We start from the raw sequence: 27,319 nt of genomic DNA, 5'->3' as shown, positions 1-27,319 counted from the left end.
TAGGATTACAGGTGTGAGTCACTGATGCCACTGATGCCTTTTTTGTTTGTTTGTTTTTTTCCTTAAACTATTTTCTTCTTAGGTCAAGAATCTTTTTGAGAAGCTGGGCACTGGTGGCTCACATTTGTAATCCTAGCTACTCAGGAGGGTGAGATCTGAGGATCGCAGTTCAAAGCCAGTGCAGGCAAGAAAGTCCGTGAGACTCTTTTTTTGTTTTATTTTTGGTCGGTCGTGGGGCTTGAACTGTGGGCTTGGGCGCTGTCCCTGCGCTCTTCAGCTGAAGGCGAACGCTCTATCATTTGAGCCACAGGGCCACTTCTGTGAGACTCTTATCTCTAATTAACCTCCAGAAAACCAGAAGTGGCCCTGTGGCTCAAGTGGTAGAGCACTACCCTTGAGCTGAAGGACAGTGCCCAGGCCCAGAGTTCAAAACCCACAACCGACAAAAAAAAAAAAAAAATCCCTTTGAGAATCTAATGAGAGTTATATATCTGTCTCCTGAGAATAACACACACACACACACACACACACGCACACACACAGAGTATTTCTTTTTTTTTTTTTTTTTGTCGGTCGTGGGGCTTGAACTCTGGGCCTGGGCGCTGTCCCTCAGCTCTTCAGCTCAAGGCGAGCGCTCTACCACTTGAGCTACATACAGCGCCACTTCTGGTTTTCTGGTGGTTTATTGGAGATAGGAGTCTCACGGTCTCTCCTGCCCAGGCTGGCTTTGAACCGCGGTCCTCAGATCTCAGCCTCCTGAGTAGCTAGGATTACAGGCGTGAGCCACCAGCGCCCGGCCAGAGTATTTCTTATTAAAATATTTGTAATATCTGAAGAAGTGCTTGGCCGAAGCCATCCTTCCTCACTCCTGTTAGTATGGCCCTTGGTCTTCCTGGTCTTTCCCCCCCAAGACCCATGACACAGAAGCAGAGTAAAGATCAGCTTTATTATTGGCATGAAGGCAGGGAGGCGGTAACAGTGCCAGGCCCTTCTGCAGTCCGCGGGGTAGACACGTTGTCAGCCAGCACTGGTCCACTGGGCTGGCCCTCCCAGTGAGGCCCAGGATCCAGGTGCCTCTGGCTGTCAGCAGGGGATGAGCAGACAAGCAGATGGCGAGGTATCGGATATTTGAACTCCTCAAGGCTGATCTGGACCTGTGGTGGGGCTGGGGTTGGCAGGTGGTGGGGGCCGAGGCTGTATGTCCCTCGTGCGCATGTAGGACAGAAGCTGCTCAGGGATCTCAGCCAGCACATCCTTGGCCAGTCGGGCCATGCTTAGAACCTGGTTCCCCGATCGGTCAACATAGTCTCGGAATGGGACAAACTAGAACAGACAGACAGGAAGCTGTGAGCCATGGCCAGAGGAAGGTGTAGCAGGGAGGTTTCACCTTCAGTCCTTAACATCTCTTTCCAAGTATCGCACTATCCCTCTCCCTTCATCTTGGACAGTTTTCTGTATTTGTTTTATTCTTTTTTTTTTTTTTTGGGTCCGGTTGTGGGGCCTGAACTCTGGGCCTGAGCGCTGTCCCTCAGCTCTTCAGCTCAAGGCTAGTGCTCTACCACTTGAGCCACAGCGCCACTTCCGGCTTTTTTTTCTTTTTGCTTATGCGGTGCTGAGGAATCGAACCCAGGGCCTCAGGCATGCAAGGCAAGCGCTATACCACTGAGCCACCTTCCCAGCCCCTGTATTTGTTTTATTCTTGCCCACTTTGTTTTCACCTTCTGTCCCTCCTCAGCTCACTCTAATTTGGCTTTGTGTAGTCCACTGAAATACTCCTACTGATGTAGTTGCATGTTGCTAAGCCAGAAGAGCAGACAAGAGTTTTTTGGGGTTTTTTAATCTTGCTGGACTTCTCTTTTGTCTTCCAGTACATTTCCACGTAATCATGAACACATGCCACTCTTACTTATGCTCTTCTGATTTTCCTCCTACCTTCCCAGAAGCTCCCCTCCAGGAAGCAGACAGATTCCTTTAAAATGCAGGTCTGACAGTCTTGTTGACTCATGTCAAGTCCTTCAAGAGCACTGACAAGGCTCCTTCCTCTAGCTCAGTAGATCCTGTTACCCGGCTTGGAGCCCCTGGGACTTCTCAGAGGCTGCTTCTCTGCCCGTAAGACTTAGAACTCCTTCAGGACTCAGCTCAAATGTCACTTCCTCACACAGCCTTCCCTCATCTCCAAGCCAGATTCCCTACTATGGGCTGTATTTATAATGGCATTGGCTATTCCTCTGAGGGCAATTAACACCATCACAGCAAGGGTTTAGCTTGCTGATTGTCTATTACCTGTTGCCTCCACTAGAGGGCAGGGACCTTGGAGATCTATGCCATAGATCCACCAAGCAGAAGCAACCTTATCAAATGAATGTGGAAGGATGAGGAAAGTAAGGAAGGTGGCTGCTACTTAGCCTCTCCCTCCTCCCCATCAGGCCTACCTGAACAATGTCCCGCTCTGCGTAGCGCCCCCTGGAGGACACACGCACATCATCACCATCCAGTTCTTCCATTGCTGCAGGAAAGACACCCTTTGACTGACTCTGGCCAACCCCTTCCCTCTTAGCTGTCCTCCAGAGTCACCATGGGAATGTCTACAACGACTTGCTTTATGGAATTATCAACATCATTACTAGTAAATCTACTCTCCTACAAACTTGACAAGAGGAAAGGACCAGTATCACGAGCCTTGGTTATGAAGAAGAAACGAGGCTGGGAAGGTTTGTGACTTAGCCAGGATCCCACAGAGATATCTGTGCACCCTGACGTTTGAGGTGGACCTGAGTGCCCAGACCCCTCCTGTTCTCCCCAGTTCCCAGTCCTCTCCATTCTACTCACCCTCAAACATAGCTGGTCCCACACCGACAATAATGATGGACATGGGCAGCGAGGAGGCCTGTGGGAAGAGGGGAAAGACTGGGGTGAGCAGCCTTAACGAGAGGGGCGACTTAGAATCCTCTCTGTGTGTCATGTGTACATCTTGTGAGTACGGTAGCTGGTTGTCTTTGTTCCAGACTATCAGCCTCTTGAGTAGCTAGGATTATAGGTATGAGCTACTAGCATGTAGGATGTGTATCTATTATGCAACCTGGAAAGATATACAGTGTCTTCTAGAGCAGAAAAATTATTAGCTCTCCAGTGTAATTGTTAAAAGGTCTCCCAGTTGAACAAATGATAGACCTGCTTCTTGCCCATAATAAAAGGTCTGCCTTCTCTGAGCTCAATGCTCCTCTCCTGTAATGCAGCCCTTGGAAGATCAGGGCAAATACCAACACTCCAAAACAGCAGTTGGCACTTTGGCTGAGAAGGGCCAGGCAGACAGCTCTCTCTCCATGGCCCTCAGTGCCCCTTCTGAGACTCACGCTGACGATGGCCTCTTTGGTCTGTGTCATGTCAGAGATGACTCCATCTGTGATGATGAGCAGAACATAGTACTGGGAACCATCAGAGATCTTGGCTGCTGACCTGCATGGAAGAACAAGATAGGGGCTAGCTGAAAGCCCTGGGGCCACAGGACACCTGAACCCCACAACTTCCACAGCCAGCATATGGGCAGACCTGGGGCCTCTGGAGTCCTTGCTGCTCCACCAGACCTACTATGGTGGGCACTGCAGACATGTAGGAGGGAAAAGCAAGCTCTCCTGCTGCTGTTAACCCAAAGACCACAAAGAGCAGTGGGAAACGACCACAGGGAGCTGCTCATGATGATGGGGAAGGTTTCTTGAAAGAAGTGACATCTGAAGCTGGACACTGGCGTCCTCACCAGCTACCATGCCTGTAATCCTAGATGATCAGAGAATCAAGGTTCAAAACAGCCCAGGCAAGAAGTCTGTGAGACTCTTTATCTCCAGTCAACAAGCAAAAAGTCAAAGTGAAATTGTGGCTCAAGTGGTAGATGACCAGCCTTGAGTGAAAAAGACAAGCAAAAGCGTGACGTCTTGAGTTCAAAACCCAGTACCAGCTCTTACACGTGCTTGCGCATGTGAGTGCACATGTGCACGCACGCACGCGCGCGCACACACACACTCACACACAGACCACAGTACCTTTAATATGCATTTAAAGAAAACAAGCTAGAAAAGCAGTGGCAGACCTTGGTCTCCTGACTTCCTTCGGTCCCAAGACAGAGCATTTCCATCAGGGTTGACGATCCTACTGGACAGCACTCTGAAACCCTCAGGGCCATGATGAGTGCAGAACCATATTGTTCTGGCCCAGTGTACCCAGGGCCCAGGATGGGAGTTGGTCAGGATCCCTAGGGTCCTGCTCATGGATTCTGGCCCCATCCTCCTGGCCTAGAATTTTTTCTTGCAACTCACTCATTTCACAAACAGCCATTGTACACCTGCTGTGTGCCACACCAAGCTCACTGCCGAGTATGTAGCAGGGGACAGATGCTTGCACACTAGGGAGTACTGAGGTTACAGCAACAGGTAATGAAGACTTGGAAAGTAAGTGGGGGTTAGCCAGGGGACTGGTGGGCAGAGTTATAGCAGGGATGGGGAGGTAAAGGAGAAAAATGTTCCAGAAAGATCCAGAGGTAAAAGCACGGAGAAGGTGTTGTAGAAGTCACATGAGGAACGGCAGAGGAGAGATGAACTTGGACCGGTGGTGAGGGCCACTCCTGAGGTATTTGTGAGCTGGGGGATGTGGATATAAGGGAAAGGCTTGGGAGCATGGGAGGTCCATCTTGGACCTGTGGCTGCCACTGTGCTCTGGAAAGTCAGCTGAGGAGATGGTGACCAGTGTGGGGAAGCCAGGCTTGATTGCAGTGTAACAAAACCATAGAAGCTTGCGTGAGACAGTGGTCTAGTTTAATCCTCAGGGCTTCTCTATGAGGTGGGCATCCTCTTTATTCCTATTTGTGTTTGTGTGTGTGTGTGTTGGTACTGGGGACACACTCAGGACCTTGCATTGTTGTCTAGTTTTTTCATTCAAAGCTGGTGCTTTACATGTTGAGCCACAGCTCCACTTCTGGCTTTTGGTGGTTAATTAGAGATGTGAGTCTCTCAGATTTATCTGCCTGGGCTGGTTTTTAACCTCAATCTCAGCCTCCTGAGTAGCTAGAATTACAGATGTGAGCTACTGGCACCCAGTTTATTTCTTTTCTTTTTTTTATCTTTTTTTTTTTTCCAGTCCTGGGGCTTGAACTCAGGGCCTGGGCACTGTCCCTGAGCTTTTTTTTTTTTTTGGTTGTTCATGGGGCCTGAACTGTGGGACTTGGTGCTGTCCCTCAGCTCCTCAGCTCAAGGTGAGTGCTCTACCACTTGAGCCACAGTGCCACTTCTGATTTTCTAGTGGTTAATTGGAGATAAAGAGTCTCACAGACTTGTTACCTGGGCTGGCTTTGAACCTCAACCCTCAGATCTCAAGCCTCCTGAGTAGCTAGGATTATAGGCATGAGCTACAGCACCCTGCTCCCTGACCTTTTTTACTCAAGGGTAGTACTCTACCATTTGAGCCACGACTCCACTTCTGACTTTTTTTTTTGTCAGCCTGAGGCTTGAACTCAGGGCCTGGCACTATCCTTGAACTCTTTTGCTCAAGGTTAGCAGTCTACCACTTTGAGCCACAGTGCAACTTTCAGTTTTTTTATTTTGTTTTTGGTCAGTCATAAGGCTTGAACTCTGGGTCTGGGGGCTGTCCTTCAGCTCAAGGCTAGCGCTATACCACTTGAGCCACAGTACCGCTTCCAGTTTTCTGGTGGTTAATTGGAGATAAGAGTCTCATGGACTCTCCTGCCCGGGCTGGCTTCAAACTGCAATCCTCAGATCTCAGCCTCCTGAGTAGCTAGGATTACAAGTGTGAGCCACTGGTGCCTGGCTTTCATTAAAATGAGAAGACATTAAGTTCAGAGATATTAAGCAGCAGCTTCAGGGGTCAGTGAAGCCTGAGTTCAAAGCTGCTCAGTCAACAGAGACAAAAGCCTTGTTTCCACCGCGCTCCATACCTGGCCTGCTTTCTGGACTCTCCTACACTCCAATCAGATTCACGGTCTACTGACCTGCTGGTTCCTGGCTCTGTGATTTATACAAGCCATTCCTTCTCCTGGTCTTCTGCGCCCTCCCTCCTCGGATGAAGTCAACTCACTGTAACCCAGCTGAGCAGCTCCATCCACAGCAGACTGGAGCCTTCCAGCCTGCAGAACACAGCCCTGTCCACAGAGGTGGGCTGTCTGCACCTCCTAGCGGGTTTTTACCTTGGGGGAAATGAAGGGGACACAAGGATAAATCCACCCCACTGCATGATCTCATAAGTGAAGCTAGGTGACTATAACTACGCTTAAAACACATGTGGCAGGGCTGGGAAGGTGTCTCAGTAGTAGAGTGCTTGCCTTGCATGCATGAGGCCCTGGGTTTGATTCCTCAGCACCACATAAGGAGAAAAAGCTGGAAGTGTCACTGTGGCTCAAGTAGTAGAGCACTACTAGCCTTGAGCTGAAGAGCAGAGGGACAGCGCCCAGGCCCATAGTTCAAGCCCCACGACTGGCCAAAACAAAACAAAACAAAAAACCCATGTGGCTTAGTAGTAGAGTGCCTGCCTAGCATGCATGAAGCCTGGGTTTGATTCCTCAGTACCACATAAACAGAAAAAGCCAGAAGCGGAGCTGTGGCTCAAGTAGTAGTGCCCAGGCCCTGAGTTTAAGCCCCAGGACTGGCAAAAAGATTTTTTTCTTAAACAAAAGCAGTACTGGGTGCCAGTGGTTCATGCCTGTGATCCCCCCTACTCAGGAAGGAGGCGGAGAGCTGAGGATCGCAGTTCAAAACCTGTCTGGGCAAAAGTCCACGAAACTCATATCTCCAAATTAACCAGCCAGAGAGGGGCTATGACTCAAGTGGTAGAGCGCTAGCGTTGAGTGAAAAAGCTCAGGGACAGTGCCCAGGCCCTGAGTCCACGCCCTAGAAGGGGCGCACGCACACGCGCGTGTGTGCACATACACACAGTTCAGAGCAACATAGATGCAATATGGGAAGAACATAAAATCTGCATTAGTTTGTAGGAGCAACTATGGAGACCAAAGATGTTCTTAGCCTAGCCGCTTTCTGTTGTGCCCTCAGTCCCCTCAGAGGGATGCAGTCTCCTGCCTTTGCTGATAGGCCACTTGCTAGAAAAGTCTGGGAAAAGCTGGCCTACAGAAGGTAATGATTTATTTATACTTCTGTCTTTGTGGCCTGCACCACGGCAGGAGCTCCCAAGGGCAGGAACCAGATCTGATTGATCTGTGTCTCCAGAGAGCCAGCTTATAGCAGATGCCCTCTGAATAGTAACAGCTATAAGAATAGTAACAGGAATAGCTAACAGAGCCTGGCTTAGGATGCGGTAGGTTCTATTCTAAGTGCTGGACTTGTATTGACAAATCTTTACCACAATCTTTTTTTTTTCCCCTATGGATCATGGGGCTTGAACTCAGGACTTGGGTGCTGTCCCTGATCCTCTTTGTGCTCAAGGCTCTACTATTTTGAGCCACAGGGCCACTTCTGGTTTTCTGGTAACTGGAGATAAGAATCTCACAAATTTCCCTGCCTGGGTTGGCTTCATACCTTGACCCTCAGATCCCAGCCTCCTAAATAGCTAGGATTACAGGCATGAGCCACCAGCATTGGTTCTTACCACAATCTCATGATATAGATATTGTTTCTATTATTCTTCCTTTACAAGGGAGTGAAGAAACAGGCACAGAGAGGTTGAGTGTTGGCCAAAGCCACACAGCTAGTATATGATAGAAACAGTGCAATGATTTAATTTAGCTAGTTTAGCTCTAGAGCCCATACTCATGATACATATCCCTCACCAAATGTTTACTATATGAATAAATAAATCAGTACAGTTGTCAAAGATCAGGTTGTTTAAAATAGATGAAAGACTTATATGAGAAGTAGACAGACAGACAGATAAATAGATTTAAAACCAGGCACCAGTGGCTCACACCTATAATCCTAGCTATTCAGGAGGCTGAGATCTGAAGATCACTGTTTCAAGTCAGGTGGGGTAGAGAAATTTGTGACATTCTTTTTTTTTTTTTTTGGTTGGTCATGGGGCTTGAACTCTGGGCCTGGGTGCTGTCCCTGTGCTCTTCAGCTCAAGGCGAGCACTCTTGAGCCACTGCTTGAGCCACAGCACCACTTCCGGTTTTCTAGTTCTTTATTGGAGATAAGAGTCTCACGGATGTTCCTGCCTGGGCTGGCTTTGAACCGCAATCCTCAGATCTCAGCCTCCTGAGTAGCTAGGATTACAGGCGTGAGCCACCTGCGCCCGGCTTGTGACATTTTTATGTCCAGTTAATTAACAAGAACCTGGAACTATAGCTATGGTTCAAGTGGTAAAGTGCAAGCCTTGAGAAAGAAAAGCCCAGGGGCTGGGAAGGTGGCTCAGTGGTAGAGCGCTTGCCTTGCATGCATGAGGCCCTGGGTTCGATTCCTCAGTACCACATAAGCAAAAAGAAAAAAGCCGGAAGTGGCATTGTGGCTCAAGTGGTAGAGCACTAGCCTTGAGCTGAAGAGCTGAGGGACAGTGCCCAGGCCCAGAGTTCAGGCCCTACGACTGGACCCCCCCCCAAAAAAAAAAAAAAAAAAAGAGAGAAAGAAAAGCCCAGAGATAGAGCTCAGGTCTGGAGTTCAAGCCCCAGGACTGACCCTGGTGTGTGTGCATGCACATGTGCATGTGTGCATACAAGCGTGTGCACATACACACACACAGCATGTTTAATAGCAATAGCAACCAAGAAAAAAAAAGCTCAGAAACTCAAATTAGTGGGGAAAAAAAGTAGTGGGAAGGGTGGGGATGGGGAAAAGAGAACAATAAAAAAGGATTATTCTGATTAAAATATTATATAATGCGTGTGTGAAATATCATGGTGAAAACCTGCATGGTTTCCAATGAATACACACACCCAAGAGTGACGAGAAAGTGAACCAAGCTCGGGGTGACAGCAGGAGGGTGACTAGAGGGGCAGACAAGGGTAAATGTGGTCAAGTGCTTTATGAACATGCGTGAAAATAAAATCAGGCACCTTTTCCCATGATCTTAACAAGGGGAGAAGGGGAAAGGAAGAGGGGCTGAGGTTGATATAGTGTATGTATGTATAGAAGTGTCCCAGTGAAGCCCGTATGTACAACGGAATAATAATATATAATTATTACACGATATATACAATATAAACAAGTATATAATATATAATTATATTACATATGATATGTTTTAATAATTATATATTATGTAATGAATAATAGTAAATAATAAATCAACAGTGACATGCTACATGCAGTCTGATGCATTTATGGTTGTGTAAGGAAAGCCTGTCAGGGATTCCGTTTACATCCATAATCCCTTCAGTGGCTGTCAGAGTGACTTGGGGCTTGAACTCTGGGCCTGAGCCTAACCCTGGACTTTTGTGCTCAAGGCTATTGCTCTCTGGACCACTGGATCCACAACTAAACTTCTGGCTTTTTTTTTGTTTGTTTTTGTTTTTGTTTTCATTTGGGTCTGGTTGTGGGGCCTGAACTCTGGGCATGGGCGCTGTCCCTCAGCTTTTCAGCTCAAGGCTACCACTCTACCACTTGAGCCACAGCGACACTTCTGGCTTTTTTTCTTTTTGCTTATGTGGTGCTGGGGAATCGAACCCAGGGCCTCATGCATGAGCCACCTTCCCAGCCCCAACTTCTGGCTTTTTTGTGTGGTTAATTCTAGGTAAGGGTTTCACTGGCTTTTCTGCCTGCTCTGGCTTTGAACCTTGATCCCCAGATCTAGCATTACAGGGAGAAATTTCATTGTTTACACTATATGCCAATCAGTTTCACAAAGAGAGAGAGAGAGAGTGTGTGTGTGAGTGTGTGTGTGTGTGCACGTGCCAGTACTGGGGCTTGTATCTCACTTGGCTTTTCTGCTCAAGGCTAGTGCTCTACCACTTGAGCCACACCACCACTTCTGGATTTTTGCTTGTTAATTGGTGATAAGAGCTTCACAGATTTGTTTTCTTGGGCTGGCTTTGAACCGCAACCCTCAGATCTTAACCTCCTGAGTAGCTAGGATTACAGGTTGAGCCAATGGTGCCCTCTTTTCTCTCTTATGTAAACTCAAGGCCATCTCAAGGCTGGGATGTGATTCCTAGTAGGCAGCTGTCCCACAGTATTAAGTACCAGAGCCTGGCTAAACCTGAGTTCACCCATAGGGATTTGACTGTCCTTTGGGGGTCAGTCCCTTGTCTAATTTTCCCCAGCCCCCATACCTGGCCACCTGATTGATGACAGGAGCAAAGTAGGTGGGCCCGTAGAGTTGCACAGTGCGCAGGCTCTGGAAATAACTCTCCAGCACACCCTCGATGCCCGCACAGCTGGGGTCCTCATCATTGTTGTTCTGTCAAAGAAAAAGTCCTGCCAAGCTGAGCCCAGGCAGGGTGTGCCCCAGAACACTCTGATCCCAGCTGACTCCTTCCTTTTCCCTCCCACGGTGCCCCCTCGACCCTCTCACAGCTTGCTGCCCTTGGTAGCCCGTGAAAGGTAAACCCATCCATCATGTTGGGTGGAGCCAGACCATACCAGGGGAAACTGGTGAGAGATCCTTCCCTCTGGGGGCAGCTTGGCCCCAAAGCCATAGGCTGGGAAGAGCTTGTCACTGTCGTAGTCCTGGATGATCTCCCCCACTGCCTTGAGGGCCATGGCGTAGGCGCTGAGCTGGTAGGGACTCATGTAGTGCAGGGAGGTGGGCTGCAGGGGATTCCCTGTAGGGACACAGGAGCCCCGGCCTTGTGGTCACTTGATCACCCATGTGTCCGTTCATCTTCTTATCCTTGTATGTATCCAGTCATCTGGCCCTTTATCCACCCTCCACCTGTGTTTCCTCACTGTTGATCCTAACATCCATCTGCTCATTTATCCTTCTCTACACTCACCTGTCCCTCTATCTGTCCATCCACTTAGCCATTTATCTAAGTAGCTGACCATAAATCCATTTTTCAATCTACCCATCTGTCTGTTTATAGCTACATTCCCTTAAGAATTAAGCTGTCCATCCATCCACCACTCATCCATTCACCACTCATCCTCGTTTTCTTTCCATCTTGATAATCACATCACTTTTTCCAGTCAGCCATCCCTGTCCATTCCATTCATTCCCTTGCTTATCTGTTCTCACACTGGCCCAATTCTCTCTCTTTTTCTGTTGGTCGTGGGGCCTGAACTCTGGGCCTGGGCACTGTCCCTGAGCTCTTCGGCTCAAGGCAAGCGCTCTACCACCTGGGCCCAGTTCTCTTGTCCACTGATCCATTCCTCTACCTACTGTTACTTCCTCAACTTAGAGTAGCTGTCTGTCTGCCAACACACCATCCATACATCTACTTATCAATCACTGACTCATCTCTCCACTCGGTTCCACTTACCCACTGCTTTTTCACCTCCTGTTCACTTACCCTCTCCTTCTACTCCATTCTCTCCCATAGCTACTCCTCTTTGTGCCAGTTATCTATCCTTTTTGCCTGACTTGATTTATCTATCTCCCCATTGTGTACTTCATAGTTTCCTTCCATCCTGGTGGGGCATTACATAAATGTAGCCTTCTTGAGGTGGTAAACCCTTATTCCCTGACAGGATTTCCTTAGGTCCCTTCTACCCATCTCCCCCACCTCTGCTCCCCTATCCATTACTCACCATTAGAAGCTGTGAAGTCAATAGCTACGGTGAAGTTCAGCTGTGTCCTGTTGGGGAAGGAGATGGGTTGAGTAGGGAGGGACCAGTTGCTATGACACCAGTATTTTTCACACATGAACATGCATCCACACCACCTATCGCTCATGCTAAATTGTAGGTTCTGATCCAGGCTGTCTAGGTGAACTGACACATTTCCCGAGTGACTCTAACGCTGTGGGTGCACAGGCCACACTTGGAGCACGAATTAAAGCCGCTCTGTGACAAGTGCATTCTATGTGATTTAACCCTTTGTAGAGCCCTGCAGTAGTCATTCAAATCTCCATTTCTCATAGGAGAAAAAAGGAGGTTCAGGGAAGCAAAGTCTGCCTGCCTCCACAGTACCAAGCAAAAATATCCATTATAGTCTGCTTTGCTTTCCCTTTCTCTTGACTTCTCCTCCTTGTCCGCCTATAACTTTTTTTTTAGTGCTAGGATTGAATCCAGGACCTTAAAGGTATTGAGCACATGCTCCACCACGGAGCTATATATACCCAGCTCCTAGCCATAACTTTTATCTGGGCGCCATTCAGGTTATTGGGACCAGTATTGAAGACCCTGGTCAGACAGCTGTCTTCCCAGGGTGGGACTAGAAGGGATCCCTGCAAAGAGAATGAAGAGAGGTGACATTTTGCACTTTATACAACACCTTTGATAAATAAGAAAGCCTACCCAATCGCTGGTAGATCACACCTGTCATTCTAGCAACTCAGAAAATCTGAGGATTGCAGTTCAAAGCACACACACACACACACACACACACACACACACACACGGAAACACACACACACACACACACACACACACACACACACACACGGAAAGCCCACTACTGGGCTGTCAGTTCTTGGTCTGTGACTAACCCTCCCTTGATGTAGTCCACAAAAGTGAATTCTGAGTCCACAGAGAAGGAGAGCAGCGTCACCTGTGGGACAGAAGAGGCAGCCCTGCCACTTTGGAAAGGGCAGCAGAAGGGAGACGTGAGGCCCAAGACTCCACCCCTGTGCCAGCCTGTCCTGCCATGTTCAGTTCTGGAAGGGGAAGCTGTCGGAAATGGATTTGGATTTGGAAAGTATATTACATTTGCAAATGCAACTTAAGGAATTTTTGTTGTTGTTGTTTTGCCAGTCCTGAGGCTTGAACTCAGAGCCTGGTCGCTGTCCCTGAGCTCCTTTTGCTCAAGGCTAGCACTCTACCATTGAGCCACAGCGCCACTTCCAGCTTTTTCTGTGTATGTGATACTGAGGAATGGAACCCAGGGCTTCATGCATGCTAGGCAAGCACTCTACCACCAAGCCACATTCCCAGCCCCTCAGATTTTTTATTTTAATTCTATAAAAATTTTTCATAGTTGAAAAAGAAAGGAAGAAAGAGAGAAAGAAAGAAAGGAAAAAGAAAAATGTCAACAGTGCCACCTGCTGCCCATGGCTACCACAGCCAAGTGCTCTGTGCCACTGTCTTCCCCTCCCCCATGGTCATGTATGTCAGTGGGGCAGAAAGAGGACCAGGGAGCCCCGAGCTCTGGGGAGCACTCACGGTTCCCGAGTTGACATATTTCTTCTTCTTACATTTCTTCCGAGGATTAAGTACCTGAGTGGAGGACAACAGCGATGGTGGGAAGCGGAGTCCGAGCATCCTGGACGGGAGGACCGGGTCAACTAGGCAGGGCTGGAGCTCTCACCTCATACACTGTGAACTGATTCTGGGCCTTGCTCAGCTCTCGGTAGCTGGTGGTGAACTCGCCAATGAAATCATGGCTGCAATGAGGCCAGAGGTGGGTGGATAAGCAGCAGTTGCTGCCGGTGTCAGGCCTGAACGCATCGTTTCCATCCCCCACCCCATCCACTTCCTGAGCTCCTAGGGTAGAGCTGGGACCATAAGAGGAAGAAAAGGGAGGAGAGACTGGATCAGCTGTCCCCAGCCCAGTATCTATCATCATCCTCTGCTCCCAAGGCATTTTGGGATTCCTTGTGAAGGACTATGCCGCACTTACAGGGAGGTATCTGGGTTAAGTGCAGGAGAAGGGGATATATGGGGCAATTCTACCTTCCATCTCGATCCCAGTCATACACGTCGATCTTCACTGTTCTGAAATACACAAGATAAACATAGGCCCAATGTGCTTAGTGAGTCCCAGAGACATCCCCCACCCACTCATCTAAACACTGGTCATCTTCCCGTCCATCACCCTGTTCATTTTTCAACCTTCCTCCTTCCGACTTTTTATTCATCGGTCTGGGCCTGGGCCCGTCTCCTCCTATTATTGCTGTTGCCATCAGAAGCGTGATTCTTCCACCATGTACTGACTTTGGTATTCCAGATATTTTTCTCAGTACTTCCATAGATTATCTCATTTAATTTAGCAATTTCACTATATAAGAGTAAGTACTATTAGTTATACTTTTGGATGAGGAGGCAGATATGGAAGAAAAAAAGGAGGAAAAAAGAAGAGGAAGAAAGGAGAAAGAGAAGAAAGAAGGAAGGAGGGAAGGAAGCACAGCCAAGGTAATGTGGCTAAGATTGCATAGTTAGTGATTGAGCTGATGTTTATTTATTTGTCTATTTATTCACTTATTTGTCAGTGCTGGGGCTTGAACTCTGGGCCTGGGTGCTGTCCCTGAGCCTTTTGTGCTCAAGGCTAGTGCTCTACCTCTTTGAGCCACAGTTCCACTTCTGGTTTTCAGGTGGTTAATTGGAGATAAGAGTCTCACAGACTTTCCTGCCTACTCTGGCTTCAAACTGGGATCCTCAGATCTCAGCCTCTTGAGAAGTTAGGTTGACAGATGTGAGCCACCAGTGCCCAGCTTCTAATGATCCTTTCACACTTCCATTCACATATGTCCAACCATTCTCCAGCTTCCTCGCCCATCTGACCATCCTTCCATGTATCTGCTCATTCATTTGTTCATCTACCCATTCCTTCACTCTAGGGCCCAGGAACCTCCCTTCTTTGCCGCTCTGGTGCCCTCACTCAGCTGTTCTGAGACAGACCTGTCATAGTCTCCGTTGCACAGTGCCCGCACAGGGATGCTGAAGGGTTGCCACACGGGATTCAGTGTGTTCTTCACAACCTCTGTCTTGTGGCAGATGGTGAACCTGGAAGGGAGCAGGAGATTGGAACCTGCCTGGAGGTAGGACTGAGTTCAGAGATAGAGCCCAACACTCATACAGATTTCCAAGATCCCCATGGCTAAGCATTGGCTGCATACGTAGCCTGCGGAGCACGGGGGCATGTGACTCACGTGCCATCCTCATTGCTCCTGTAGAACACAAGGAAGGGGTCTGATTTCCCAAAGAAATCCTTCTTGTCAAGCTTGTTTGCACACAGCTGCATGGTGGCAATGTCCTAGGGATGGAGAGGGAGTTTGTTGAAAGCCAGACTTCCCCCAGCCTTTTTTTTTTAGCGGGGGGGGGGGGGGGGGCCTGGTCATGGGGTCTGAACTCTGGGCCTGAGCGCTGTCCCTCAGCTCTTCAGCTCAAGGCTAGCGCTCTACCACTTGAGCCACAGAGCCACTTCCAGCTTTTTTCTTTGCTTATGTGGTGCTGAGGAATTGAACCCAGGGCCTCAGGCATGCAAGGCAAGCGCTCTACCACTGAGCCACCTTCTTCCCCCAGCCTTTCTTTTCTTTTTTTTTTTTGGTCGATCATGAGGCTTGAACTCTGGGCTTGGGCGCTGTCCCTGCACTCTTCCGCTCAAGGTGAGCACTCTACCACTTGAGCCACAACACCACTTCCGGTTTTCTGGTGGTTTATTGGAGATAAGAGTCTCATGGACTTTCATGCCCGGGCTGGCTTTGAACCGTGATCCTCAGATCTCAGCCTCCTGAGTAGCTAGGATGACAGGCGGGAGCCACCAGCGCCCAGCTCTTCCCCAGCTTTTCTATGGTCCACTGAAGGGAGTCTGGGTGAGAGAAGGGAGCTCCTGGGTCTAGCATAGTGTGTGGCCCTTACTGACCCGACAGTTGCTAAGCTCCTCTGCAGTCAGCAGTATGGTCCCACACTTCTTGCCTGGTACACCCCTGGACACAGAAAAGGCAGAAAAGAAGGGAAGTAGGCAACAAGGGTTGGGGCAGCCAATCTGGGGTTAGGCGAGCCCCTGGGACCTTTTGCTCTTTATTGACAGTTCCCTATGTGGGTCCCCCTGGACTGGTGGAGAAAGGCCGTGTGTTGACTTGGGAGGGGCCTGCTGTGGAGCTAGGCTAGCCTAGAGGAAATCTCCGAAGAGTAGTGGGACAAAGGCAATTTAGAACTAGTGGACTCTGAATGAATTTTATGATTTTTCAAGCTGTCTGACCCTCAGCAAGGTACTGTTTTTCTCCTCCATGGAATGGGAATGAAGACCACGCGTGAAAGGTTGTGGAGAATCTGAATGAATGCTTAGAAGAAAGAGCAACTGTAAGCATTATAGATAGGGACATGTGTATCCTTCGTAGCAGACCCTGTCACCTACACAGGTTTCCAGCTCTGCCAGCCCTCGGAGGGCTTCCTGGAGGAAGTGGAATGTCAAAGCCAGGAAGCCAGAGGCATGTGACGTAGTCCTCTGAAGAAGGGAGAGGAATTTCTGTTCTGAGCCAAGGCAAAAGGCTGGTTTGCTAGGTCAGCGCTTCTGTGCTTTCTGAAGACCATGAGCAGTTTATTTGTTTGTTTATTTATTTATTTAGGCTAGGAGCCAAAGGTGGGGGTGCGTGCCTGTAATCTCAGGACTTTGGACATTGAGGCAGGTAGATCAGAAGTTCAAGGCCAACCTGGGCTATATAATGAGATACTATCTCAACAAAACAAATGCCAATAGAAACACAAAAGAGGGACACTACCATGTGCTTAAACAGTGTTTATAAGGATATTTTCACTTTCCCTAAGGACCTTGCTGATAAAAGCCTCCTATATGTCTGGCACTGGTGGCTCATACCTGTAATTCTAGCTACTTAGGAGGCTGAGATCTAAGGATTGAGGTTCAAAGCCAGCCCAAGCAGAAAAGTCCCTGAGACTCTTATCTCCAACTAACCACCAGAAAACCAGAAGTGGTGCTGTGACTCAAAGTGGTAGAGCACTAGCCTTCAGGAAAACATGCTTAGGAACAGTGCCAGGGCCCTGAGTTCAAGTCCCATCACCAACAAAAATAGCCAGAAGAGGAGTTGTGGTTCAAGTGGTAGAGCACCAGCCTTGAGCCAAAAACTTTGTTGTTGTTGTTGGTCGGTCGTGAGACTTGAACTCTGGCCCTGAGCACTGTCCCTGAGCCATTCAGCTCAAGGCTAGCGCTCTACCTCTTGAACAACAGTGCCACTTCTGGTTTTCTGGTGGTTTATTGGAGCTAGGAGTCCAACAGACTCCTGCCAGGGCTGGCTTTGGACCTCGATCCACACATCTCAAGCATCCTGAGTAGCTAAGATTACAGGTGTGAGCCACTGGTGCCCAGCTCAAAAAACTTAAAAAACAAATTCTGATTTCTATATGGATCCAAAGTGTGACAGAGAGAGAAAGCCAGGTCAGGAGGGTGCTAGGTTCTAGTCCATGGAGCTTACATGCAATGTGGTATGTGATGTGATGTGTGTGTGCAGTACCATGCATTGAAGCCAAGATCTTACACATACTAGGCAAGTGTTGAACTGCTTGAGCTATACCCCCAAACCCTGATATGAATTCTCCCCTCACTTTTTTTTTTTTTTTTTGCCCATGGGGGTTGAACTCAGGGCCTGCGCATTGTCCCTGAGCTCTTTTGCTCAAGGCTAGCACTCTACCCCTTTGAACCACAACTCTACTTCCTGGTTTTTTGGTGGTTAATTGGAGATAAGAGTCTCACAGACTTTCCTGCCCTTGCTGGCTTTGAACCTCAGTCCTCAGATCTCAGCCTCCTGAGTAGCTAGGATTTACAGGCATGCGCCACCAGTGCCAGACCAGCTTTCCCCAGTTTTAAAGTGAGTACTGAATTATTTCCTTGGCATCTTCAAATCCTGAGTCTCTGAACCTTAACAAGAGAGAATAGGATGCAGATAGGAACAGGGGCTATTCAGCTGTATAGTAAACTAACCAATCGCCGATCCATGGCCAGGTTATTTATGGTTCTTTAGCTCCCTCTTGTTCTCCTCCACACCCCCATAAACTGCAGTCAGCGATACAAGAACTACATCCTTGCATCCTGCCTCTGCTCCCAGGCCCTCCTTCACTATGATGTGGGGAGAACCTCAGCCCTAGCTAGATCCAACTTTCCACCTCACTTCTATGGCCCACATGCTGCTGAACATAGCCAGAGAAAACACGCAATCATGGGAACTGGCCTTGCTTTCAAACGCATGGCAATAAACCTCTGAAGCTCCTGCATGCTGCCTGGTAACCACCCTGCTGCTCATCCCACGGCCTCTCCCTCTCCAGATGTGCTACATGGCAATTTCACTCCTCCCTCCACCCTCAGTCAGCTAGTGACCTTGTTTCCCTCTCCCTGACAAACTGCAGCAACCAGAAGAGAAAGTCCACCCACAACCACCCTTACGTCTGTGCCTTCCCATTGCTGCTATAAAAGAAGTGCCCATGTGCCTCTCTACCTCTCTGCTGGGTACCACATTCCACACTGACTTGCCTGCGCAAGGACATCACACCAGCAACAGTCCTGTCTCTCTTAAGTATTTCTTCAGGTTTTCAGTTTCTACTCACCAGCATGTAAATGTGCTATGTTTTTTTCTCCTAAAAAAATTACAAGGGCTGGGAAGGAGGCTCAGTGGTAGAGTGCTTGTCTAGCATGCACGAAGCCCTGGGTTCCATTCCTCATTGCCACATACACAGAAAAAGCTGGAAGTGGTGCTCTGGCTCAAGTGGTAGAGTGCTAGCCTTGAGCAAAAAGAAGCTCAGGGATAGTGCTCAGGCCTTGAATTCAAGCCCCAGGACTGGCAAAAATGAAAAAAAAAAAAAAAGCCCATGGCTCATGCCTAGCTATTCTGGAAACTGAGATCTGATGATGATTGAGGTGTTAAGCCAGCCTAGGCAGAAAAGTCCAAGAGACTCCATCTCTAACTAATTAGCAAAATGCCAGACTGGGTGTTCAAGTGGTAAAGCGCCAGCAAAAAAGCTGGGAGGTTATTTATGTATCTATCTATCACCTATGTGTTGCTGTCTCGAGATTGAACCCACAGCCTTGTACATGGTAAACGTGTGCTCTAACACTGAGCTACATCTCTGTGACTTCCTTTTGAGACGGTGTCTTACTCTGTAGCCTGGGCTAGCTCAACCTTACCATCACTCTTGTCCCTGCAATGTTGCGGTGTGGCGATATGGTCGTTTTTGTGAGTGGGTGATCTTTTGTACAGTAATTGCTATCATGACTGATAGGAAAAATATCTTCAGCTTTGCAAGAAGTTAAATGTAAAACTCCCACACTTGTTCAGCAGTATGTGTTTGTTAGAAAATAACAACAAAAAAGCACTAATAATAGCTGTTTCCTTTAAGAAGATAACAAGAAAGAACAAGTTTCTTGGCCTCAGAAAAACACCTTAGCATCTACATTTCATGTATCTTATTGTTTATTTGATAGGTCCCTTTGATATCTGACAGAACATAAGAAATTCAACATGTCAGACTGAACTGCTGAGTCCTTCCAACTGGCTCTTCCATTGTTGTGTGTGTGTGTGTGTGTGTGTGTGTGTGTACACGCCAATACTGAAGTTTGCCTGGGGTGTTATCCCTGAGTTTTTTGTTTTGTTTTGTTTTATTTTGTCTTGTTTGCTTAAAGCTGGTGCTCTACCACTTGGCCCACAATTCCACTTTTGGTGGTTATTTAGAGATAAGTCTCATGCCAGAGCTGATTTTGAACTAGGATGCTCAAATCTCAGCCTCCTGAAGTAGCTAGGATTTCAGGATTGAGCCTGTAAGACCATTTGGACTGGTGGCACAATTCTCTCTTTCCTGTTGCTCAGGCCAAAGGCCTTGACCTCTTCAGCAACTGCTCTATTTGTCTCCCACTCATTCACTCTATCAGGAATCTGTCAGCTCCTCCTTCAAAATATATCCAGAAACTGACCACTTCTTCCCTCTTTCACAGCTAGCTAGCTGTACAGTGGTAGTGGATAATAACCTTTTTGGTAGACTCAGAATTGAGCTCAGAGCCTTCTGATTGCTAGGCAAGTACTTTATCATTTGAGCCACCCCCTCTAGTCCTTTGGTTTTTGTTTTCAGATAGGGTCAGATCTGTTGTAGATCAAGATGCTTCTACCTTCACCTCCTAGATAGCTGACCATAGGCATATTCCATCACACTGGCTGGTTTGGGATAAGGTCTCAATAACTTTTGCCAGGATTGTCTAGGAACCTCAATGCTCCTGTCTCCTGTCTCAGCCTTCCAATTAGTTGGGATTACAGACAAGCACCAACATTCCAGACTATATTAACCTTCTAATTTCTCCCTGCTTCTACATTGTTCTCTCCCCCAGCAGTCAGTACGGTCACGCTTCTGCTCAGACCCCTGCTGTGACCCCCAGCAGAGTTAAAGCTCAAGTCCTAGAGGCTATAAGGCTCTAACTGGTCATTCTCCAACCTCACCCTCCTGCCTTCACCCCTCCAGCCACACTTGTCTCCCTACCAAATGAGCCAGACTTTGCACTGTCATTGGCCTGTGCCTGGGGCTTGTTCCTCCACCCTGGGTAAAGCCAGCCTCTGAGGGCTTCTTGACCATCCTGTCAAGTATTGCATGAGCTCCGGGAGGGTGTGTGTGTGTGCGTGCGTGTGTGTGTGTGTGTGTGTGTGTGTGTGTGTGTGTGTTGGGGGGGACTCCACCCTTGAATCTGGGCTGACATTGAATATGTGCTCAGTACAGGTGGTAGAATAGGTGAATCCCTAGTGCCTGGAACAGGTGTCTAGAACTGGTTAATATGTGGTTGTGAGGAATGTAATGGCGATGCCAGAGGATTTGGTTTAGTTCCTCAAAGCTTCCGGAGTGACCTGGAAGGTTCCTTGAGACTTAAGGAAGAGTGAAGAGAGAAGGGGACCTGCCAAACCTGAGGTGGCTTTGAGCAGAGCCTAGAGATCTTTCTCCAGGGGTGCTGGCCCATGGGGAAGTCTCCTGATCAGTGCCAGTCCCAGCCACCACTGACCCTGGGAAGGAAAGTCTGGGAGGGGTTCCCGTCCCTCCCCGCATCCCTTCCCTTTCAGCTCACGTGAGGGGTCGCTCTACACGGCTGCCCTGGCCTCCGATCACCTCTCCTAGGGCTAGGAACGCCTGTCCCAGGAAATCCTGCTCCAGGACACAGTCAGTGAGGTCTGGGGCAGGGATGGAGGAAGGCCCAGCCCAACCCTCCCTGGCCCTGCAGCCCCTGGCTGTAGCTGGGGTAATTCTGAGACTCAGAACACTGCCAGCGCCACTGCCCTGTCCACAGGCCAGCTCTGCTTCTTGGTCTCACCATACTGTCCCACGCCCACATCGGCCCCCTTCATTCAGCCTCACCTTCTGCAGGTCCAGCGGAGGCCGCCGAGAAGGAAGAGAAGCAATGAGGAAGGGGTGCAAGCAGGAGAACCGGGCAGGAGCAGGCTGGGGCTGGGGGCTGAAGAGGGGGCGGGGTGGGAGGAGCTCTGGGGAGGTTGTGGGGTTCACCTGAGCGCCTTCGTGGGCCAGAAGGGGCCCGCTTGCTTACCGGTTTGGAGATGTTGGTTTTGGAATCCACATTGTACCTGGGGAGAGAGTCGAACCAGCGTGGGGTGGGACTGGGTGGGAGAGGGGCGGGGAAGGGGCCAGGCTCTGCGCCTGTGGGGAGGGGCAGCCTTGGACTTCCGAGGGGAAGTTAAGGTGAGCACCCCAGACCGGCTGCTGGACGCTGTCCCGGAGCGAGGCTCACCTGGGCGTGGGGCGGGGCTAGGCCTAAGTGGGCTCTTTTCTGATTGAGACCCAGGTGGGCTTGGGGGCGGGGCCACGGGAACCCGGGGCCGATCCAGGTCGGGGGCGGGGCCAAGCCTGACTTCTGGGCGGGGCCTCACACATCGAAGCGCAGGTTCTGCTTCTCCTCAAAGAAATAGTCCAGGACGAATTTGCGCACGAAGTCGGGGTTAAGCGTGTTGTCAATCACCTCGGTCCGTCCGAACTGGGGGTGGGGGGTGTGGAGAGTCGGCCCGGGGCGTGCGGCGGGCCGGGGCAGGGCAGGGGGTCTCGCACTCACCTCCCGCCACTCCTGGCTGGCCCGGCTCTGAGTGTAAAGCACCACCACTGCGGCGGGAGCGGGGTGGGGGGGACGTCAGGGCGGCGGCACCCCGCGCCGCGCCCGCCGGCCCTCGGGTCGCGTCCCGACCCCACTCCCCTCCCGGCCCCCGCGGCCGCTTACTGGGGTCAGACTTGGAGAAGGTGTCCAGGTCTAGCAGGCTCCTAGGGGGAAAGCGACGCCGAGCGCGGTCGTTCTGGGGACTTGGGGCTCGGATCGCGCCCCCTTCCCCCGCCCCCCCCCCCCCCGTGTGTGGGGTGTCCCGCAGTGCCGGCACCCCGGACAGCGCCGGAAACCTCCGCCCGGACCCGGGCCGCCTCCACCCCTCTGCCGTCCCGATGCCCGTGTGCCCCCCCCACCCCCCGGCCCCGCAGAGGGGCTCGCTCCAAACTTCGTCGTCCTGGGACCCAGCTCGGCCCCCATGCCCGGCCCCGCGACCCGCCCCTGGGGCCGCAGACCCGCCCTGGAGCCCTTCTTGCGGGGCGAGGCTGCCCCTGGAGACCCCCCATCCCGCCAGCAAGCGACCGGGTCTCCCGCGCCGGCCCCCCCTCGGGTCTAGTTCTCCCCCCTGTCCGCAGACCCCCCCAGCGCGGCCCGGCCCCCCTCGGGTCTAGTTCTCCCCCCTGTCCGCAGACCCCCCCCAGCGCGGCCCGGCCCCCCCTCGGGTCTAGTTCCCCCCCTGTCCGCAGACCCCCCCAGCGCGGCCCGGACCCCCTCGGGTCTAGTTCTCCCCCCTGTCCGCAGACCCCCCCCAGCGCGGCCCGGCCCCCCCTCGGGTCTAGTTCTCCCCTCGTCTGCAGACCCCCCAGCGCGGCCCGGCCCCCCCTCGGGTCTAGTTCCCCCCCCCCGTCCGCAGACCCCACCAGCGCGGCCCGGCCCCCCCTCGGGTCTAGTCCCCCCCCCCCCCCCGTCTGCAGACCCCCCCCAGCGCGGCCCGCTCACCGGCAGGACACGGTGATTTCAATCTTGGTGGCCGGGACGCTGCGCTCCGAGGCTCCGCCGAGAGACATGGTGGGTGGAGTGGCTGAAGCGGCGGGGGGCTGCGCGTGTCCGGCCGCCCGCGTGCCCGGCCGCCCGGGCTAGGGGCGGCCCGTGCGCGGCGGCGGCGGCGGCGGCTCCTCCAGCCCTGGCGGCTTCCTCCGCTCGCGCCCCGACTGTGGCTGAGGCTATGTGGCCGGCGGCGGCGGCTCCAGATGGCAGCACGGCCCCGCCCGGCCCCACGGGCGGCCCCCCGCCCCACGGGAGCGGGCGGGAGCCAGCGTGGGGAACCCTACCCGGACCGGACCCCGACTCTGACCTGCACCGGGAGCAGGGCTTCGGTCAGGGCAGGAATGCACGCCTCGGAACTAGCCCTGGTGCTGAAATACCCGGCGGAGGTCGGGGCCGGAGCCTCTAGAGCCTGGCTCCCTATCAGTCTCTTCCATTTCTGGTTTACCTGGGTCTCCAAAAAGGAGAAGTTACATTTGTTCTTAGTCCCAGCAACAACTGTGTGACCTTGGGCAAGTTTCTCAGTATCCCTGGGCAATGACAGCCCCTACTTGGGAGATTTGTAAGATCTCCAGCAATCTAAGAACAGGAAAATAAATCCATGGTAGCTGTTGAAGAACCTGCTCAGGCTTTTGAAGACTTTTTGTGCTTACCAGCATGGGGGCTTGAACTGGGGACCCTGATCCTCAGTCTTTTCTGCTTAAGGCTGACTGCTCTACCACTTGAGCCACATGTCTCTTTCTGGCTTTTTGACAGTTAGCTGGAGATGTCTTAGTTATTCTTCTGCCCTGGCTGGCTTCAACTCTCAGCCTTCTGAGACTAGGATTACAGGTGTGAGCCACCAGGGCTCAGCCTCCTCTGAAGCCTTTTGACATCCACTATGCAGTGTGCTCACACTGCAGTACGAAAGGCTTCTGGCCCTTTCCTCCACATGTGCACCAACTACTGCTTCCCAAATCCAGATGCCAGGCCCTCCACCACAGGGAGAGCAGGGGCTGCAGGCTCCTTACACGAGGTCCACGCTGCCTCAGACATTGCTAGAGATGAAGTTTCTTAATCTGAGCAAATGAAGATCCCAGGTGGCCCTGGAATCACAGCCATAGGTGACGAGGGCCCACTGAGTTTGGGGACCCTTCTCCCACTTTGACTTCAGGCATCCACGGCCACCTTCAAAGCTCAAGTGTTGAAGGACAAAGCTGACTCTAATGACTTTCCTATTCCAGGTCTCCCCTACCCCCATAAAAAAAACCAAAACCAAATTACCACTCATACAACACAAAGACATAGTTCCAAATGGCTACAAAGAGTAACCAAATGAGAAAGCAGAGGAATGGCTGTTCCAAAAAACCTTGACTTTATTTTGTGATTGGTGTCAAGTCACCTCATTCTCAGTGCAGAAAACCCCTCCTTCTCAGGAAATAAGAATTGAGATTGGGCTCCTTTATGATGTCAGGGCCGCTACAGGACCCCAGGGAAATCCAACACAGTTCTGAGTTGATGGACTTCTGCAGAGTGGGGTAGGTAAGAGGCAGTGATAAGGGGCAGCAGTTACCAGTCAGGAGGCTGGGGGTTAGAAAACCCTGTCCTTGGCCCTGCTCAGCTTTGGGGCTGCCATGTGCATGGTGAACGGGGATGTGAGACTCGCCCCGGAACTCCAAGTATCCCTTGGCCAGGCATGGCTTTGATTCCACTAAGGCTCAGCTGAGAGAGGAGCAGGAAACTTTGGGCTGGCTGCTTCACAAAGTGGTGGTGCTGGTGCCCCGGAGGCCAACACCGCGGACAAACTGTTCCAGCAGACCCCCAATGGCACCAGAGGGACTGGGTGCTGCTGCCCGGAGCCCCACGGTGCGGCTGTAGGCAGCCAGGAAGGCTGAGCGCACCTCCTGCAGCCGCGCCTCACGATCACTCAGGGCTGCAAGCCTATGGGAAAGGGGGAAGAGAATGAATGCTTCACACCGGGTAGGATCCAACACCCCCCTTACACCACAGAATCCAGCCAGCATCTATCCTCTGGTCAGATAGCTTAGATATTTGGCCATGGGCTCCTCTTTCCACCTAAGAGCAATAACTTTTTTTGTCTTTCCTGAGGCTTGAACTCAGGTCCTGGGCATTGTCCCTGAGCTTTTTGCTCAAGGATAGTGACACTCCCAGTTTTTTGGTGGCTAATTGGAAAGAAGAGTATCACAGACTTTTCTGCTCAGGCTGGCTTTGGACCACAATCCTCAGATCTCAGCCTCCAAAGTAGTTAGGATTAATTACAGGCTTGAGCCACCAGTGCGCATTTTTTTTTTTTTTGGTGCCAGTCCTGGGGCTTGAACTCAGTGCTTGGGCATTGTCCCAGAGTTTATTTTGCTTAAGGCTAGGGCTCTTCCACTTGAGTCACAGCTCTACTTCCTTTTTTTCCCTGTGTTGAACCTTGATCCTCCTCGCAGCTTCCTGAGTAGCTAGGACTAGAGGCATGAGCCTCTGGTACCCAGAACAGTAACTTTAAGGGAGCACTGACCTGAACTTTCTGTTGTGAAAATGTCTATTCCTGTGGTGGTGGGGGAGGAGGGGAGGAGAGAAGCAACTGTTTTTCATTTTCATACTTTAGGAAGAACAAGCTAAGGTAAGCTCCCCCACCCCCATACCTTCCAGTAAGGAAACTCCCCCCATCGGGCAGCAGGCCTCAGCTACTAGAAGCCTCAGCCTTCTTGAAGCTGGGACCTGATAGTACTTGGGAGGAAGCTCTGGCCCTGCAGAGACCAGGTCTCTTGGTAGAAACCACTAGGCTTAGCTACACCTGTCCCTGACTGCTGGTAAGATGAAGATGATTGTTTTTCCAGGTGATGTGTGCTGATACTTTCTCCTTCCCTGGCCTTTCTGGACACTGACAGAAGTTTCTCTTCTCTCTTTATCTGGCATTACAGCCTCCATATGAGGCTGGCTAATATCAAGTCTTTGATTAAAAAAAAAAAAAGGCCCGAAGCTGGGCCATGCTTATAATCCTAGCTACTCAAGAGGCTGAGCTCTGAGGATCAAGGTTCAAAGCCACCCAGGCAAGAAAGTTGTGAGACTTATCTTCAATTAACCACCAGAAAACAGGAAGTGGCATTTGAGCCAAAAAGCTAAGGAATGTTGCCTAGGCCTTGAGTTCAGGCCCCAAGACTGAAACTAAATAAAAAAAAAATATATTTTTTTAAATTAAATAAGGCCCAAGTTACCAGCTCCACCCACTGTGGACAGGTCGGGTCTTGCATGCTGTCCCTCCACAGTCTCTACTGGAGAGTCCTCCCAGGGCTGTGGGATGCACCCCTAATTCTCATCTACCTTGGCACTGGGACTATTCCTTCCTACCCCCTAAACTATCTCTGGGAATCTGTCAGACACAGCCACATTCCCAAGCCCAAGGTTTAGGGGAACAGATGGAGGTCTGAGGACTGGGCCAAGCAGGAGCCCAGGAAGCACACAGATGGGATTGGGCTGGGAAGCAGAGAGAAGCTGCAGGCTTGGGGGAAGTCAAACAGCTCCTGCAGCAGCACCAGAAATGAGCTTGTGTGGGATTCCTTTGACATGGGAGCGCAACCCTGTGTGTTTGGGGAAAGACACATGGCCCCAGAACTTTACTTTCTATTCCATTTCACATGGTCTGGACACCAGAAGTGTGTCCCTTAGCTTCCAGCCTAAGTGAAGAAATGGAACATCTACAGGTCTACACTTGCTCCTCCTGCCTGCCCCTGCCTGCCCCTGGGCTGGAAGCAGAAGAACAGAGGCCAACCTATTCAGAGATAGAAAACTGGAGCCCAGACCGCAGGCAACAGACCTACCGGAGTGCCATTCCCTGTCCAGAGCTGGGCTAAGAGACTTGGAGAAGTCAAGGCTGAGACCATGACTGAGACAGCGGCTGGGCAGAGCCGCTAGGATTGAGACGTTTCCCTGAGACTAAGCTTCACCAAGAACTGACGGGACTCCAACCCACCACCTGGAGGCTTGAGATCACACAGCTGTTCTCGGCCAACTTTCCAGACCTAGATGGTTGCTTTGGGGCTCAGAAGTACAATCTGAGGCCCCATTTGCAGGGCCTGAACTGGGTGGCCTGAGGCAGGCACTGCCCACTGTGGTGCTTCAAATAGGGGAGGGTGAAGGGTGGTCGCTGTCTGTGTTGCTGTCATAGATGGCTCTCAGGACATTCTGGCTGAACAGGAAGTTCCTAATGAGAAGTCCAAGTCTTTTCCCCCCCCTTCTAAAAATCCAAGCTATCTTGCTTCAGATGTAGTGCCTGGCTGCAAGGAGGGTGGTCCAGGCACAGGAGGCTCAAAGACACTTTGGTGACTTCCCAGCCACAAGGTCTGGACCTGTGAACATAATCCTTGATCTCAAGGTCTGGCGGCCCCTGTCTGCCTTCAGCCGGAACCAGAGCCCCTCCTGTCCAACCACAAGGCACCCTGCTTCCGGCCAGCCAGCAGGTGTAGGTATGAGTTGGATTCTGGTGGTAGGGGTTGGGGCTCCAGCA

The 27,319-nt window shown here is 50.9% G+C and overlaps 2 protein-coding genes across 5 annotated transcripts in view; both read right to left on the bottom strand.

The window, feature by feature from the left end:
- Positions 1 to 948: 948 nt before the first annotated feature.
- Cpne9 (copine family member 9) lies at positions 949 to 22,868 on the bottom strand. Its single transcript, XM_042679811.1, has 20 exons — positions 22,783 to 22,868; positions 21,964 to 22,004; positions 21,802 to 21,848; positions 21,623 to 21,726; positions 21,283 to 21,319; positions 20,809 to 20,888; positions 15,625 to 15,688; positions 14,912 to 15,015; positions 14,661 to 14,765; positions 13,716 to 13,757; positions 13,351 to 13,426; positions 13,206 to 13,259; positions 12,533 to 12,594; positions 11,634 to 11,680; positions 10,527 to 10,708; positions 10,217 to 10,344; positions 3,354 to 3,456; positions 2,830 to 2,887; positions 2,433 to 2,506; positions 949 to 1,323 (listed from the first exon to the last, which is right to left on the bottom strand). The coding sequence occupies exons 1-20, from the start codon at positions 22,848 to 22,850 to the stop codon at positions 1,138 to 1,140; spliced, it is 1,662 nt and encodes a 553-aa protein (XP_042535745.1). The 5' UTR covers positions 22,851 to 22,868; the 3' UTR covers positions 949 to 1,137.
- A 1,290-nt stretch (positions 22,869 to 24,158) lies between these two features.
- The window catches only part of Mtmr14 (myotubularin related protein 14), a 49,312-nt gene continuing 46,151 nt past the window's right edge, over positions 24,159 to 27,319 (bottom strand). For 2 of the 4 annotated variants that reach the window (XM_042679807.1, XM_042679808.1), the window contains one exon: positions 24,159 to 24,747. In XM_042679807.1, the coding sequence (XP_042535741.1) occupies positions 24,564 to 24,747 (184 nt within the window). In that variant the 3' untranslated portion in view covers positions 24,159 to 24,563. The remainder of the gene's footprint in view (positions 24,748 to 27,319) is intronic. The other 2 variants (XM_042679809.1, XM_042679810.1) reach the window with 1 other exon arrangement.

The sequence above is a fragment of the Dipodomys spectabilis genome, unplaced genomic scaffold (assembly GCF_019054845.1).
Source record: "Dipodomys spectabilis isolate Male_0828 unplaced genomic scaffold, ASM1905484v1 ptg000054l, whole genome shotgun sequence".
NCBI lineage: Eukaryota > Metazoa > Chordata > Mammalia > Rodentia > Heteromyidae > Dipodomys > Dipodomys spectabilis.
Note: the sequence above shows the minus strand (reverse complement) of the source record. Positions and strands in the feature narration are given on the sequence as shown.

Excerpts from the sequence above, each read along its gene's own strand:
- Cpne9 (XM_042679811.1), bottom strand. The coding sequence starts at position 22,850 with ATGTCTCTCGGCGGAGCCTCGGAGCGCAGCGTCCCGGCCACCAAGATT. Across the intron at positions 13,427-13,715 it reads GACTGGGATCGAGATGGAAG|CCATGATTTCATTGGCGAGT; the intron begins GTAGAATTGCCC and ends GCCTCATTGCAG. Across the intron at positions 11,681-12,532 it reads GTGGACTACATCAAGGGAGG|GACACAGCTGAACTTCACCG; the intron begins GTTAGTCACAGA and ends CTTCCCCAACAG.